Source organism: Sardina pilchardus, chromosome 8 (genome assembly GCF_963854185.1).
Source record: "Sardina pilchardus chromosome 8, fSarPil1.1, whole genome shotgun sequence".
NCBI classification, from domain to species: domain Eukaryota; kingdom Metazoa; phylum Chordata; class Actinopteri; order Clupeiformes; family Clupeidae; genus Sardina; species Sardina pilchardus.
Window position 1 is genome coordinate 19,293,894 of NC_085001.1, and position 13,753 is coordinate 19,307,646.

Genomic DNA, 13,753 nt, shown 5'->3' on the forward strand with positions numbered 1-13,753 from the left:
GTAAACACACAAGCACCACACACAAAACATTCTGATGCAGTTACACACACACACACACACACAACACACACGAACACACACACAGACAAATGCTCAGATCTGTAATGCAAAATTCAGCAGTGCTCCTAGGAAGCCGACAGCGCACAGCTGAACTTGAGGCCAGAGTAGTTGGGGTTATGTGTGTGCGTCGGTGCGTGTGTGTGTCCGTGGGTGTGTTTGTGTGTGTGTGTTTGTGTGTGTGGGTGTGTTTGTGTGTGGATGTGCATTTGTGTGTTGTGTTTGTGTGTCTGTGTGTGACTTGGTTCAGTAATGAGCCCTAGCTGTCGAGCTCCTGTACGTTTTTTTTATTTATTTTGTACCACGCCTCGAGCTCTGTAGTTAAACCATGTGTTACTGGCTGATATTTAGCCAGTCAAAAGTGGGCTCATTTGGAGACTACCGGGGGCGATGGCTGTTGCGAGAGCTGCCGGGGGGGGGGGGGAACTGAGTCTGGAACTCAGAGAGGCTCATGTTAAACCATTGACTTTGCAGCACTGTTGTCAATAGTGTTGCATTGTTATGTGACTGCAATCCATATTGCAGTCATGGTGCGTGGCACGCTGCCAGCGACGGGCTGTGCTGTGCTGAGCCGAGCCGAGCTGTGATGGGCTCCACTGGGCTGCTGCTGCTGCTGCTGCTGCTGCACGTTGCCATCAGGTTGCCATGCATTATCGCATGTCGCGCTATCGCCACCACTCTTTAATGAGCAATTTGAAGGCACACAAGCTGCCTCAGACACACACACACACACACACACACACACACACACATACTCACACACAGAGAGACACAAACATACATAATGCACATAGACTGAGACACACACAGAGAGATTAACTGACACACATGCACACACACACATACACATAGACACACACACACACACACACACACACACACACACACACACACAGACACAAATAAGCAACTGTGCTGCTGATTACTTGATGCTGTTAGAGTGTTAGGGAGGGGGCGGGAGGCTAAGCACAGGCACGTGGACGGTGTTAATGAGCAGAGTGGCGAGCCATGCCAGTCAACTGATCGAGGAAACGAGGGTCTGATCGAACACCCCCCACAACCACCACCACACACACACATACACACACACACACACACACATACACACATACACACACAAAAAGCAGCACCTCAGTGACAGGTCAGTGCTCCAGGGCTGGAACCAGGCTTGAGTCCCAGCAGCCAGAGCGAGGCCCCAGGCAGGAGGGCAGGACGGGGCCAGGGGAGGAGGAGGGGAAGGCTGGGGAGGAGGGGAAGGTGGCCTGGGTGAGGCAAGGCAACAGCTCCAGCTCTCCCCACACACACACACACACACACACACACACACACACGTGAGCAGCGCGCCAGGCCTGTGCCCACGCTTCTGTGTGTGTGCTCACCAGTGCCATGTCATTAAACAGGCTGACAGCACAAGGTCAGAGAGAGAGCGGGAGAGAGAGAGAGAGAGAGGGGGGGGTGAGAGAGGAACAAGAGCAATGAATAGAGAAATGGAGAGACAGATGAGAGAGAAGGAGAGGAAAAAGAACAGGCGAAATAGCAGAAAGAGTTTTAGAGAGAGATAAAACAAAAAACAGTAAGAGAAATGTCGAGAGTGAGAGAACAGAAAGTGATTGAGAGAGGAGAAAAAAAGAGACATGGAGGAAGAGAAATGAGGGATCAAAGGGAGGAGAGTGGAGCAACATGGGGGAGAGGAGTGTGAGATGGGTTTGTGGGAGAAGAGAAGCGGGTGAGCTCTGGTGATTGGAGGAGAGCTGCTCGGGTCAGTGCGCCGGGCCTGATGCGTTTGAGCTCTAACGAAGAGCAGACTCAGGGCCTGATGAAACACCACGCAGCCCTTGATCATGGGGCTTGGCTACCGCAAAGAAGAACACACACACACACACATACACACACACACACACACACACACACATACACACATATACAGGCACACACACACACACACATGCATCCCTGCCCCCCCATCACTCGCTCCCCCACCACATGCTATAGGGGACGGAAAGGGGACATCAGTGACTCTGGAGACAGAGGGTGGAGGAGGTGGTGGTGGTGGTGGTGGTGGTGGATGGAGCACATCTAGCAGACAGACCCACAGCTGATCAAACTCCATTTGATTAGTGGGCTTTCATCTGGGCCTCTCTCCGCTCCTATTCAAACAAGGCACAGCTTGCCAGCACAATCACACAGGCACGTGGGCAGTCGCAAACGCACACACATACACGCGCGCGCACACACACACACACACACACACACTGGGAATGACACACATATGCCTTGGCACCACGGCACAAACACATAGACACACTCATAGTCTTGTAACGTCATCACTCTTTGTGATGGCACAAAACCACACTCTAACTCATTTCCGTCACTCCATTTACAGTACACACTCACACCAACACACACACACACACACACACACACACACACACACACACACCAGTACTACACACCACCCCCGGTCCGGTCACACCACAGCTGTCACCGTAAACCAAACAGCGTCACACCCGCTCGGTGCGTTCATTCCCTAGCCCGCCCGCCCGCCCTGCCCGCTGGACCAGGCTGATGTGCCAACCATGTGCTCCAGGGGTTGAGCTGCGGCCACGGGCCCCAGCCAGAGGGTCGGGTCACAACCCCTCTTCCTGCGAGCAGCGTGTGAAGTGGACCAGAGGGAGGTGCAGGCGGAGGGGGAGGGGAGAGGGGGGGGGTAGTGGGGCCGTGGGCAGTCACAGATCTGGTCCTTTGATCACTGGTCTATACACACACACACACACACACACGCACGCGCGCGCTTCCCAACACCCCTCTTCTTCTCCCCAAAGGCCGGGGAGTATGAGTGGAATTGTGACAGCAGCAGCCGTTTGTGATGCATTATTGATGTGTTGCCTCTATCACTTTTTTTGCTGTTGTTGTTTTTTTGGGTTGGGTTGGGGGGGGGGGGGGGGGTGTTGTCAGTTACTGAAACATCAAAACGAGCGCATGATGAAAAAAAGAGGAATGGGGCCGCAAGCGGCACATACTGTAACGGGGCTCTATTGTGTTTTTCTCCTTGCAGCAAGAGTCAATGGATTGTGGGTGCCATTTGTGAGTGTGTGTGTGTGTGTGTGTGTGTGTGTGTGTGTGTGTGTGTGTGTGTGTGTGTGGGAGGGGGGAAGGGGGGTTGTTGGTTAATGATCCTCCTAGCCCATCCTGTTGGCGGCTGACGTGAATCGGGCTTTTGTGCAAACCTCAGTGGGAGCAATAAAAAGAGGGATGATGTGAGCAAGGAAGGAAGGAGGGAAGGAAGGAAGGAAGGAAGGAGGAGGGGAAGAGGCCGGCTTTGAGTCCTGTTTGTTTTTCGGGTGGGGATGGGGGGTGGAGGAGGAGAGTGGCAGAGAATGGAGGTGCTCTTTATGGGTCTGTGTGGGGCCTGTGTGCTAATTTAATGTCCTCCTACCTCCGCATATCCTCTGCATTCATCTTTCCCCTTGCCCCCCCTCCCCCTCCCCCGCCGTCCACAGCTCTGCTACGGTCAGGACACCTGTGACCTGTGAGAGGGTCAGGAGGTCACAGGTCAAAGGGCTTCGGCGGGCCATTTTGATACGCTAGTCAGCACACGGAAGTGGACGAGGTTGGGAAGATGGATGGAGGGAGGGGGCAAAGTGAGCTGGACAGGAAGGGAGGAGGGTGGAGCAGGATGGACAGAGAGAGAGAGAGAGAGAGAAAGAGAGAGGAAAGAGCCCAGACACAAAAAAAACCACAACCCCCAGCCCAGACACCCATCTGACACAGTCATCCACTCACACTGTCGGAAGCAGCATCCTCCTCCATCAGTGTTCCTCAGGGATGACTCCCAATCATAACACAAGGGGGTGGAGGAGGGGCGCGGAAACAGAGTCCGCTGTCCTTCTTCTCTCAACGCCGGCCAATTAGGTACCGGGCTTCTCATAACACAGGACGACAATATTTGTCTCCTCAGCGCTGTTGGACGTAATTAGTGAACCGGTACAAACCAGTTCCTCAACCCATCATTAAAAAGTTATTGGATACGGTCAGCAGTATACAGAGTGCGGAGCGTCTGTGTGCCTCTGAAATGTTCTGAAATGGAAGGTCTTCGTCTGTGCTGGCAGCGGCTGCAACAAACTGTTTAGTTTTCGTTTTTGTTTTTTTTTATTTTTGGAGTGCGAAAGAACAAAGAACTTTTGAACCTGCCACTTGGTTTGCCTAAGAGGCCTTCCTTGTTAGTAATTCAAATTCAAGTTTGTGTTTTCCTGACTTTTTCCGGGCGAGCGCGCTGAGAAAAGTAGACGTTTGTTTTGTTCAGCAGTCTTGGCATGTTCAATGTCAGACACGGGGGTTATTTGGACGGCCTCTACAATTCATCCGCGGCGATTCCAAATGTTACGCTCGACTCCGCTTAAAGAGTAAGCAGCTCTCCATCGATCCAATAAAGTAACAGCAAGACCTGCCTGCCGTGAGTCATCAAATAGCTTTATACTACCCGTCCATTTAAGCGAAGTCATTTCGATGATCTTGGACTTTTTGTCAGCCCGCACGCAGCTCTCACTTTGGGAAAAAAAAAATAAAATCAATAGGCCTGAAATTGCAGTGCCGGTGCTCCGCATCTCATTTCTGTAAATGGCAAGTCACACACACACACACACGCGCGCACACACACACACGCACACACAGACACAAGAGTGTCCGTCGCTTATCGGCCCAGGGTTTTTCAATACGCCTGGCACGTGGGCCCCGGTGATAAATTTGCCGGCAAAAGACGCCGCCGAGGCTCTGCGTTTGTGTTATCTCGGATGATAAACACAATTTGACATTTTACGCGCATTTAAAATTCAATGCCTTTTGCTCTCAAATCAGCAAACATTATCAAGGTTCTAATTTCCCTTTTTAATAGACAGAGACAGGTGTCGCATGATGATTAGGCCTGGATCTGTGGGAACCGGCGAGTGAGCGGCATAGAGATGCAGGGAACGTTGTCTTCTGTAGGTTTTTCCTCTCCTCAGAGAACCTTGGCTGTGGTATCATAATAATGCCTCGCAAACACAGACCGAAATTATAATTGCAAACACATTCGCCTCTCGCCTCCACCGGGCTGAGAAAGAGAGAAAGAAAAGAGACGCCGGCTCTGTGTCTGACATGAAAACAGAGTGAGTGATCTTGACGGAGGGTGGAATGTAGGTTGAGTTTTCCCCTAATGCGACAGACACTCTCCTTCACTGGCAGTATGCCAGCAGGAGTCTGTTTGAACGCCTCTTGTCAGTGGGCAGAGTAAACTGTGGTGACGGAGCGTCGGCTACGGAGTGTCGGCACTGGTCGGCGGGATTAATGAGTGACTTTCACATCCCATAACGTGCGCGCTATTTTGTCTCTCTCCCTCTGTGTCTGTCCAGGCTTTCCGAGGGGGGACCGCCTTCGGTGTCTCGAGCTGCCATCTCCTGGGCCGTCCTATCAGAGGAGCTGCTAAGTAACTGTGCGGAGAGCGGGACTGACAGGAGACATGGGCGGGGCTAAAGTCCTGCTGCTGATGCTCGTCATTGGCTGGGACAAGACGATGTGTGCGACGAACTGGAATCCAATCCCCCGCAAGACGGTCCGGCACTTCGGTAAGTGGGCCAGAACCAAAGCCTGTACTGTTTCTTCCCAGGTCCGATGACAAACTCAGAACTGAAGTGGGGGTGGGTAGGAGGCTGGTGGGTGGAGGGGGGGGGATTGTTCCTCACCCATCCAACTGAGGCCACTGTCACTGTTTTCTATAGACCTCTCCTATTTCATCCCTCTTTCACTCTGTCAGTATCTTTTTTTTGCTCTGCTCTTTTCTTCTGCCCTCTTTCCCTTCCCATTTTCCTTTTTTCCCCTGCTTCCCTGTGCAGCCCCTCCCTTCCTTATCCATGTAGATCTCAGATAAGAACTTCACAGCCTCAACTGTTCTGGCTGCAGACTCATATTTCATGTGCTCTCCACAGTAGAATGGTGTTCTCTGTCAGAATAGCCCCAGTCTCTCTGCCCCCCCCCCCTCCTCCCCATTTACACTGTTTTTATCTTCCATGACTCCACCCCCACCCCCGTATGCCCCTTGTCTCTCGGGTGTTGAGGATTGACTGGCACAAATAAAAAAAAAGAGAGAAATCGACACGCAGTCAATATTGCACTGGAACAGAAATACACTCACTCATTCACTTAAAAACCAAAACCCCCCCGATGCTCCCTGCACAGTCTGCCCAACTCACAAAGTCATAACACACAAACAAACAAACAGATGGACACAATAAACTCTGGTCAGAGAAAATAAACACAATCACGAGAGGGGAGAGAGAGAGAGAGACACACACACGCATACACAGAGAGAATGAGAGAGAGAGAGAGATCTAGAGAGAGAGACAGAGAGAGATTGCCTTCATTTCAGCTGGAGGAGAAGGGAGAATGGGAGTTGCAAGCAGGCTGCCTTAAAAGGGCAGGAAATGGTCTCGGAGGAGCAAACACGAGTGGAGAGACGGTGCAAAAGAAGTGAAAAGAGAACCAAAGAGAGAGAGAGACACACAGAGACAGGGAAGAAAAATACACACAGACCCTAGCCTTGTGCATGCTGTGTCGTGTCGCGTGTGGCTGTATGTGAACACCAAACCACATAAACAATAGTTCTGCCTATGTAGCTTCAGTGAAGGACTGCAAGAGGAGAAAAAAAGCACAAAAAAAAGGATAGAGGCTTGGGAGGAAAACAGAAGGACAACAGAAAGAAAAGAGAGAGGAAGACCGAGAGTGAGAGAGGGAGGGGGTGGGGCAAACGAGTGAGTGTGTATGCAGAGTGCTTGGACAGGCAGTTTGAGGGATTTAGAGTTTAGTTTTTGGAGGGGGTTGAGATGAGAGCAGAGATAATATTTACTCCCACAGCCTCCCCCTCCCCCCACCCCACCTCCCTCCACACCCCACTGTGCTGACCCCACCTCTGTGATTATGTGTGGAAGAAACACAAACACCTCTAACTCTCTCTCTCCCTCTCTCTCTCTGTCCCTCTCTCTCTCTCTCTCTCCCTCTCTCTGTCTCTCTCTCTGTCTCTCTCTCCCTCTCTCTCTTTCTCTCTCTCTCTCTGTCTCTGTCCCTCTCTCTGTCTCTCTTTCCCCCTCTCTCTCCCTCTCTCTCTCTTTCTCATCCTCTCTCTCTCTCCCTCTTGCTCTCTTTTTTTTCCCTCTTCTCACCTCTTTTTCCCTCACTCATCAGGCTCAGGCAGCATTTGAATTGAGCTGCCCATTAGTCGCTTGTTTTTCAAATGTGCGGCTCAAAAATAAGCTTGTTAACCCGGTGGCCTTCGGAGACAACTAGAACATTTATTATCATGGAGACGGGAAGCCTCCTTGCTGCCCCTTCGCACATCTCCCCCCCCCCCCCCCCCCCCCCCCACACACACACACATACACACACCACCACCACTGCTGTCCTCCCACAGACACACTCCATCTCACTAACCACCGCGCCGCCGTCAGAAACAAAGAAAGAGAGCAATCAACTGGTGTTCTTTATAAACAAAAGCGAAAGACAAGGAGAGAAAAGTGTTTTTTGTCTGTATGTCTGTATGTGTGTGTGTGTGGGTATGTGTGTTTATGGACACTTGTATATGTGCATTTTCGATGGGTGTACGTGTACGTGTACATGTACGCATGTGTGTGTGTGTGTGAGAGAGAGAGAGACAGAGAGAGAGAGAGAAAGAGAGAGACAGAGAGTATGAGAGAGCGAGATGGAATGCCTGGCACAAGAGCTTTATTCTTTATTAGGGCTTTAATCTAGCAATTGGATTTTTGTATGGCCGCAGTTCCAGATGAGTGCGCGCACGGATCGGTAACATGGAGCCCGTGCCATTACCCTCCCTGTCCCGGCGACCTCAGCTTCGCAGCTCCTCAGCCTCTGACAAATTTGACAAATGCAGGAAGTGGGCGAACGTGGTGGGCACGGTAATGGCTGCCGGCGGCGCGCTCTAGGGAGGAGTGCGCAGGAGTGGAAGATGGGACGGAGGGAGGGAGGGAGGGAGGGATGTGTGTGTGAGAGAGGGAGAGAGAGAGAGAGACCGGCCGCGCCGTCCCAGCAGAACGCTCTCTAACCCCCAATTACTGTAATGACTGGTTCCACAGGGGAAGGTGGAGCCTGCAGCGTATGTATGTGTGTGTTGTGTGTATTTATGTGTGTGTCAGTACGTACTACATAGTCTACATACAGTGTGTGTGTGTGTGTGTGCTTGTGTGTGTGCGTGTGTGCGTGTGTGTGCGTGTGTGCGTGTGTGTGTGTGTGTGTGTGTGTGTGTGTGTGTGTGTGTGTGTATGGATGTCTAAGCATGCGTGTGTGTGTGTGTGTGTGTGTGTGTGTGTGTGTGCATGTCTTTATGTATGTTGCTGTGCACATCAGTGAATGTCTGTCCATGTCCCACCCATGCATGCATTTGTGTGTGCCAAGACTTGTGGATACACACTCTTATGTTCCGCATACACAGTCTTAGCACACTTACTGTATGTGTTATGCTGTCGGCAGCATAACATGTCTAAGAAGCCCCATAACATGTCTCAGATGCACTCAATCTGCCAGGATTTATCACTAGGAGCATATAACCCCCCCCCCCCCCCCCCCCCACACACACACACACACACACCCCTCGTCCTGAGTGCCCAGCTCTTACTGTTGGCTCAACAGCTGGCGAGCGAGCGCAGGTCTTTTACCCCCGCATCAATCCACCTGTCAGCCGACTTCGGCTCCGACCCCCACCCAGCCGTCGGAGGGGCTTTTCAAAGGTGCCACTCCACGGAAAAGGTCACCGCTGGAGCAAAACTGAGCTCCTGACTCCTACAGTGCTCTACACTGAGTCATAACCTTTCCTCCCTTCCTCCTCCACCTCCTCCTCCTCCCCCACCTCCCCCGCCGTCTGCGTCGTTCGCGGTTCTATTTTGGTTCGCTTTCTTTCTTTTCAGCTGTCTGTCCAGCATTGGCCCTGGCGTGTAATGTACGGCGCGGCCGCCTTGTTAGAAAAGTTCCCCCCAAAGCTCTGGATTTTTCCCGTTCGCTCGAGTCTCGCTCCGTTTTTCGCTCCCTCTCTCCCTCTCTCCCTCTCCTCGGCTCTCCTCGTGTCTGATTTGGTGTTTTCCCGTCTTTTTTCTGGTGTTAATCCACTTATATGATTTCCACCCATCAGCCGTCGCACTCCCATACTCGACTAGTGCACCACTCCCTCTCATAATCTCCTGCAATTACCGCCTACCCCTTCTCCATCCTTCTCTGTCTCCTCTCTCTCTCTCTCTTTCTCTCTCCCTCCCTTCTCTCCCTCTCTCTTTCATGGCTGGTACAGCTCAATAGAGTTCCCGTCACAGCACTCTCCATCAACTGTTCCCTCATACCCTCTCACTGACTGCCTCCTCCTCTCTCTCTCTCTCTCTCTTTCTCTCTTTGGTTTCTCTCTCTCTCCTTTTCATACATGTCTTTCGTTCTTTCTCTTCTTTTTCACACTTTCTCCGCTTTGCCAGTCAAACTGCCTGCTTGTCTCTCCCTCTGCTGCTGTCTCCCTCTGTGCCTGTGTGTGAGAGTGTGTATGTGTGTGTGTGTGTGTGTGTGTGTGTTTGTTTCGTTTTGTTGTGTTAATCCACTTCTACATTTCCTCCCCGTCTGCAATCTCACTCCCCCGCTCGACATCTCCCTGTGCCCCTCTGCACCACTCCCTCACGTAATCTACAGCAATTACAGCCGTCGCTCACTCATGCACTCCCTCCCTTTCTCTCTCTCTCTCTCTCTCTCCCTCCCTCTCTCTCTCTCCCTCCCTCTCTCTCTCCCCCTCCCCCTCTCTCTCTCTCTCTCTCTCTCTCCCTCGCTCCTTCTCCATCTCCTTCCAGCCCCCTGCAGCCCCAAATATCCCTCTCTTTCTTTCTCTCTTTATTTCTTTCTTTCTTTCTTTCTCTCTCTTCTGGTTCGGTCCCACCCTCGGTTTGCTTCTCAATGGGTCTCTGCCAAAGAGATGCAACTCTGACAGGTCTTTTTCTTCTTCCAGAGGGCGAGAAAATAGTGTTAGTGGTTGTGTTCGTATTATGGCTTGTGTGATTGTGTTTGTGTGTGTGTGTGTGTGTGTGTGTGTGTGTGTTTGTGTGTTTGTGTTTGTGTGTGTGTGTGTGTGTGTGTGTGTGCGTCTGTGCCTCTGTGTCTGTGTAATATATTTTTTTGTCTCCATGTTACTGCTTCAAAGAGCTTAAAATAGCCCTTTAATTACAGCAGTGTGTTGAGCTGTGCGGTGGTTATGAGCTATAAGCAGAGCCTGGCCGTATTTATAGTAAATCTGTCTCTGAAAGGAGCCGTGGAGCAGAGCTCAAGGCACACACACACACACACACACATGGACAAACATCAGAGGAGACCTAAGTGAGTCCAGCTCCACGGCCCAGCCTAGTCCCAGCCCATACACACACACACAGACAGGCACACACACACACACACACACACACACACACACATACACACACGGCACGCAAATATATACAGGCACACACTCTTGACCCTGTGCTTTTGAATCCTTCATCTCTCATTTAGGTCAGCTGTAGAGGTGGACCCATCATCTCAGCGGGCAGAGGGAGGCTGTCCTCTGGCGACCCGACACACCTCTTTTCCTCTGTCAAACGCGCACATCTGTTTCATCACTTTGGCCTATTTTTGGGATTCTGCTCCCCTCGCTTTGTGTCTCTTTCATCCATCCTTCAGCGCCAATGTCGGAAGGGCACTCTCTCTTTTTCACTCCTCCTGCTTCTTCTTTTTCACCCTTTTTCTGCCGCTTTCTCACTCTCTCTATCTCTATCTCTCTTTCTCTATCTCTCTTTCTCGGCCGATCTCTCTCTCTCTCTTTCCTGGCCTATCTCTATCTCTGTCGTCTCTCTTCATTATTCCTGACTACTCCCACGGCTGTTCCTCACCACGGCGTTCTTGGCTGCTGCTCTGTCATACGAAATACAAGGAACACAAAGGGGATCTCTCATTTATCACCCTCCCAAACATACACACACAGTCCCCCCCACACACACACAGTCTCACACACACACACAGTCTCACACACACACACACACACACACACACACACACACACACACACCATTTCTGTCCCCCAAAGTGTGCACAAGCCTCAAGGCTGCCCCTCTGTGGTGGGACTAAGTAAATACACCCCCCTTTTCCCTATAGCTGCTGTGTAATTGACATCTGCGGTGAGCAATAATTAAAAATGACTCTCTACAAGCGCAGCCAAAGTCTCTGTGTGATTGGGCGAAACACTTGAGATGGTGAGCAGGTATCCAGAGGCACTCTTCAGGCGTGTGTGTGTGTGTGTGTGTCTGTATGTGTGTGTACATCTCTCTTTGCGTGTTAGTGTGTGCGTATGTGTGTGTGTGTGTGTGTGCTTGCCGTGCTAGTTGTCTGTGAAGCCAAGCAGATGTGCGTTGCCTGCCTCCAGGGACATTGCTTCCTTTCTTCTGCTCCCTTCTCTTCTTGGCTCAGGCTGCACTCTAATATTAATACACTGCTGTTCTCTAGGTAATAACGGAGGTTCCACACTGATTCCCTGTTTTCGAATTCGGCTTCCTATTGCTGTCTCTCTCAAGCCGTAGGTGATCACTCTATCCCTTTCTCTCTTTTCCTCTCCCGTTCTCCTTCACTCTCTCTCTTTCTCCCTTGCCTTTGTCTTTCTCATTCCATATTTTTACCTTCCCTTCCTCTTCGCCTCACTTTCCCCTACCTACTGTGTGTCTCATCCCCCCCCCCCCCATCTCTCCCTCTTCTGTTTGTTCAATCCAGTCGGGCCTGACAGGGCCTCAGTCGTTTTGTCTGTACACGATGGCCGGCTGTAAATCAGACCTGACACCTCTTCCTTTCAGGAGCTCGGGTGCTGCTTTCAGTGCGAACAAGATCCATTATTCATAATGATCCCCTTGCCTTAATAGTGTCACTTTACGGAAAAAGCCAGCATCACATTTTTTTTTTTTTTTTTCACCGGTTGTTTGTTGTCTCTATAGGCAGCACAGGGGAGGACGAGAGTAATGAACATATCTGTTATGAAAGTAACTCTGACTCAATGTCTCACTTTAACCTTCTCCCTCTCTCTCTCTCTCCCTCTCTCTCCCCCCCCCCCCTCTCTCTCTTTCTGTGCTTTTCTTCTCCTTCATTAGAAGTGTCAGACAGCATGGCACGGTTTCACGCGGCGGGAGTGTGCAATTACAGCATCTTGACGCTGTCCGAGCACGACAAGGTGCTGTACGTCGGCGCGAGAGAGGCCCTCTTCGCCCTGGACCCCAACGACATCAGCAGGCAACTGAGGCCTCAGGTAAAGAGGAATTATTCAGCACCAAGCTGACAGATGAACTGCCAGAGCCTGGCGCTAGCTGCGCTAATACCACCGGCGCAATTCCCATCGAGCACAATTACTGCTCAAATTCCTGGAGAACAGTTCACACAGGGCCAAGTCTGGCGCTGGTCCGCCACGACGCAGCCAGATCTGGGCCAGAGCCGGTTCAGGGTTAGTCGCTAACTGCGGCTTTTACTGTGTAAATCTAAAGTAGCGTTGGTAAAAGTAACTGCTAGCTGACAAAACCGTTAATATCAGCCCCCAGCTACACAGAATAGTCAATAATTCTCCTTTGAAAAAAAAAAGCGAAATGCACATAAAGGAGCACTTTAAAGTGAGGGGGATGTTGTAAACCAGTCTGTGCAGCTTATAGTCACTTATCCCTTTTTCATGGTTTTTCTTGTTTTTCTTTCTCTCTCTCTCTCTCTCTCTCGCTGCGGTCTCTCTATCTCTTGTGTGCAGATTGAGTGGCCAGCCCCTCAGGACAAGAAGAAAGAGTGCGCTTCGAAGGGAAAAAACAACCAGGTAGGTAGAGTTTGAGGTGAAATCCCTTCAGCTATTTCCTCTGTAGTTTCTCCTTGCATTTGTGTCCTAATTCCCCTCCCCCCTTTCCTTTTCTATTTCTATTTCTCCCACTCGCAGACGGAGTGCTTCAACTACATCCGACTCCTGCAGACGTACGACCACACGCATCTCTATGCCTGTGGCACCTACGCTTTCCAGCCCAAGTGTACTTACATTGTGAGTGCCTTGCCCTTCAGAAAGTCCAATGTTTGTGTTTAGCCATCCAGGGATGAGCGGAGGCTTTGATTAGGTCCGGTATTTTTTCTCGGCGTCGATCTGACCTCTGTGCCCTCCCCCACGGGCCACTGGCCTGAGTGGCAGGGTGAAGTGTGTGTGCTAGAGTCGGGGCGACCACAAATTATATGTGTGTGTGTGTGTGTCTGTGTGTGTGTGTGTACATTGCCCCTGGAGGCTGCAGCTGTGGCTGTTACAGCCAGACGTAGCTACCCGCCGCCAAAACAGTCCTCAGTCTTGACCACCTGTGTTCTGTGTCCACCCCCCTCCTTCCCCCTGTGCAGAACGCTGACCACTTCAGCCTCGGCTCCGGTGGCCTGGAGGATGGCAAGGGGAAGTGTCCGTACGACCCTGCTAAGAGCTACACCGGCCTCATCATTGGTGAGCTCAGTTATAAGCATGTAAACAGATACGGTCATGTATTGATGCCTGTGACCGTTGGAAAACATCTGTGTGTCTGTCTTTTTTTTTTATCTGTTTATTTAATCAAAATAATGTTACGATATCATCTGCACAATGCCAGATGCAGCATGTAATCACTGTTAGTTTAATAGCCTA

The 13,753-nt window shown here is 51.1% G+C and overlaps 1 protein-coding gene across 2 annotated transcripts in view; it reads left to right on the forward strand.

Annotated features, from left to right (window-relative positions):
• sema4c (sema domain, immunoglobulin domain (Ig), transmembrane domain (TM) and short cytoplasmic domain, (semaphorin) 4C) overlaps window positions 1-13,753 on the forward strand; it is a 49,225-nt gene that overhangs the window by 22,730 nt on the left and 12,742 nt on the right. For both annotated transcript variants that reach the window (XM_062543095.1, XM_062543096.1), the window contains exons 2-6: window positions 5,445-5,657; window positions 12,222-12,376; window positions 12,860-12,922; window positions 13,040-13,138; window positions 13,480-13,576. In XM_062543095.1, the coding sequence (XP_062399079.1) occupies window positions 5,552-5,657; window positions 12,222-12,376; window positions 12,860-12,922; window positions 13,040-13,138; window positions 13,480-13,576 (520 nt within the window). In that variant the 5' untranslated portion in view covers window positions 5,445-5,551. The remainder of the gene's footprint in view (window positions 1-5,444; window positions 5,658-12,221; window positions 12,377-12,859; window positions 12,923-13,039; window positions 13,139-13,479; window positions 13,577-13,753) is intronic.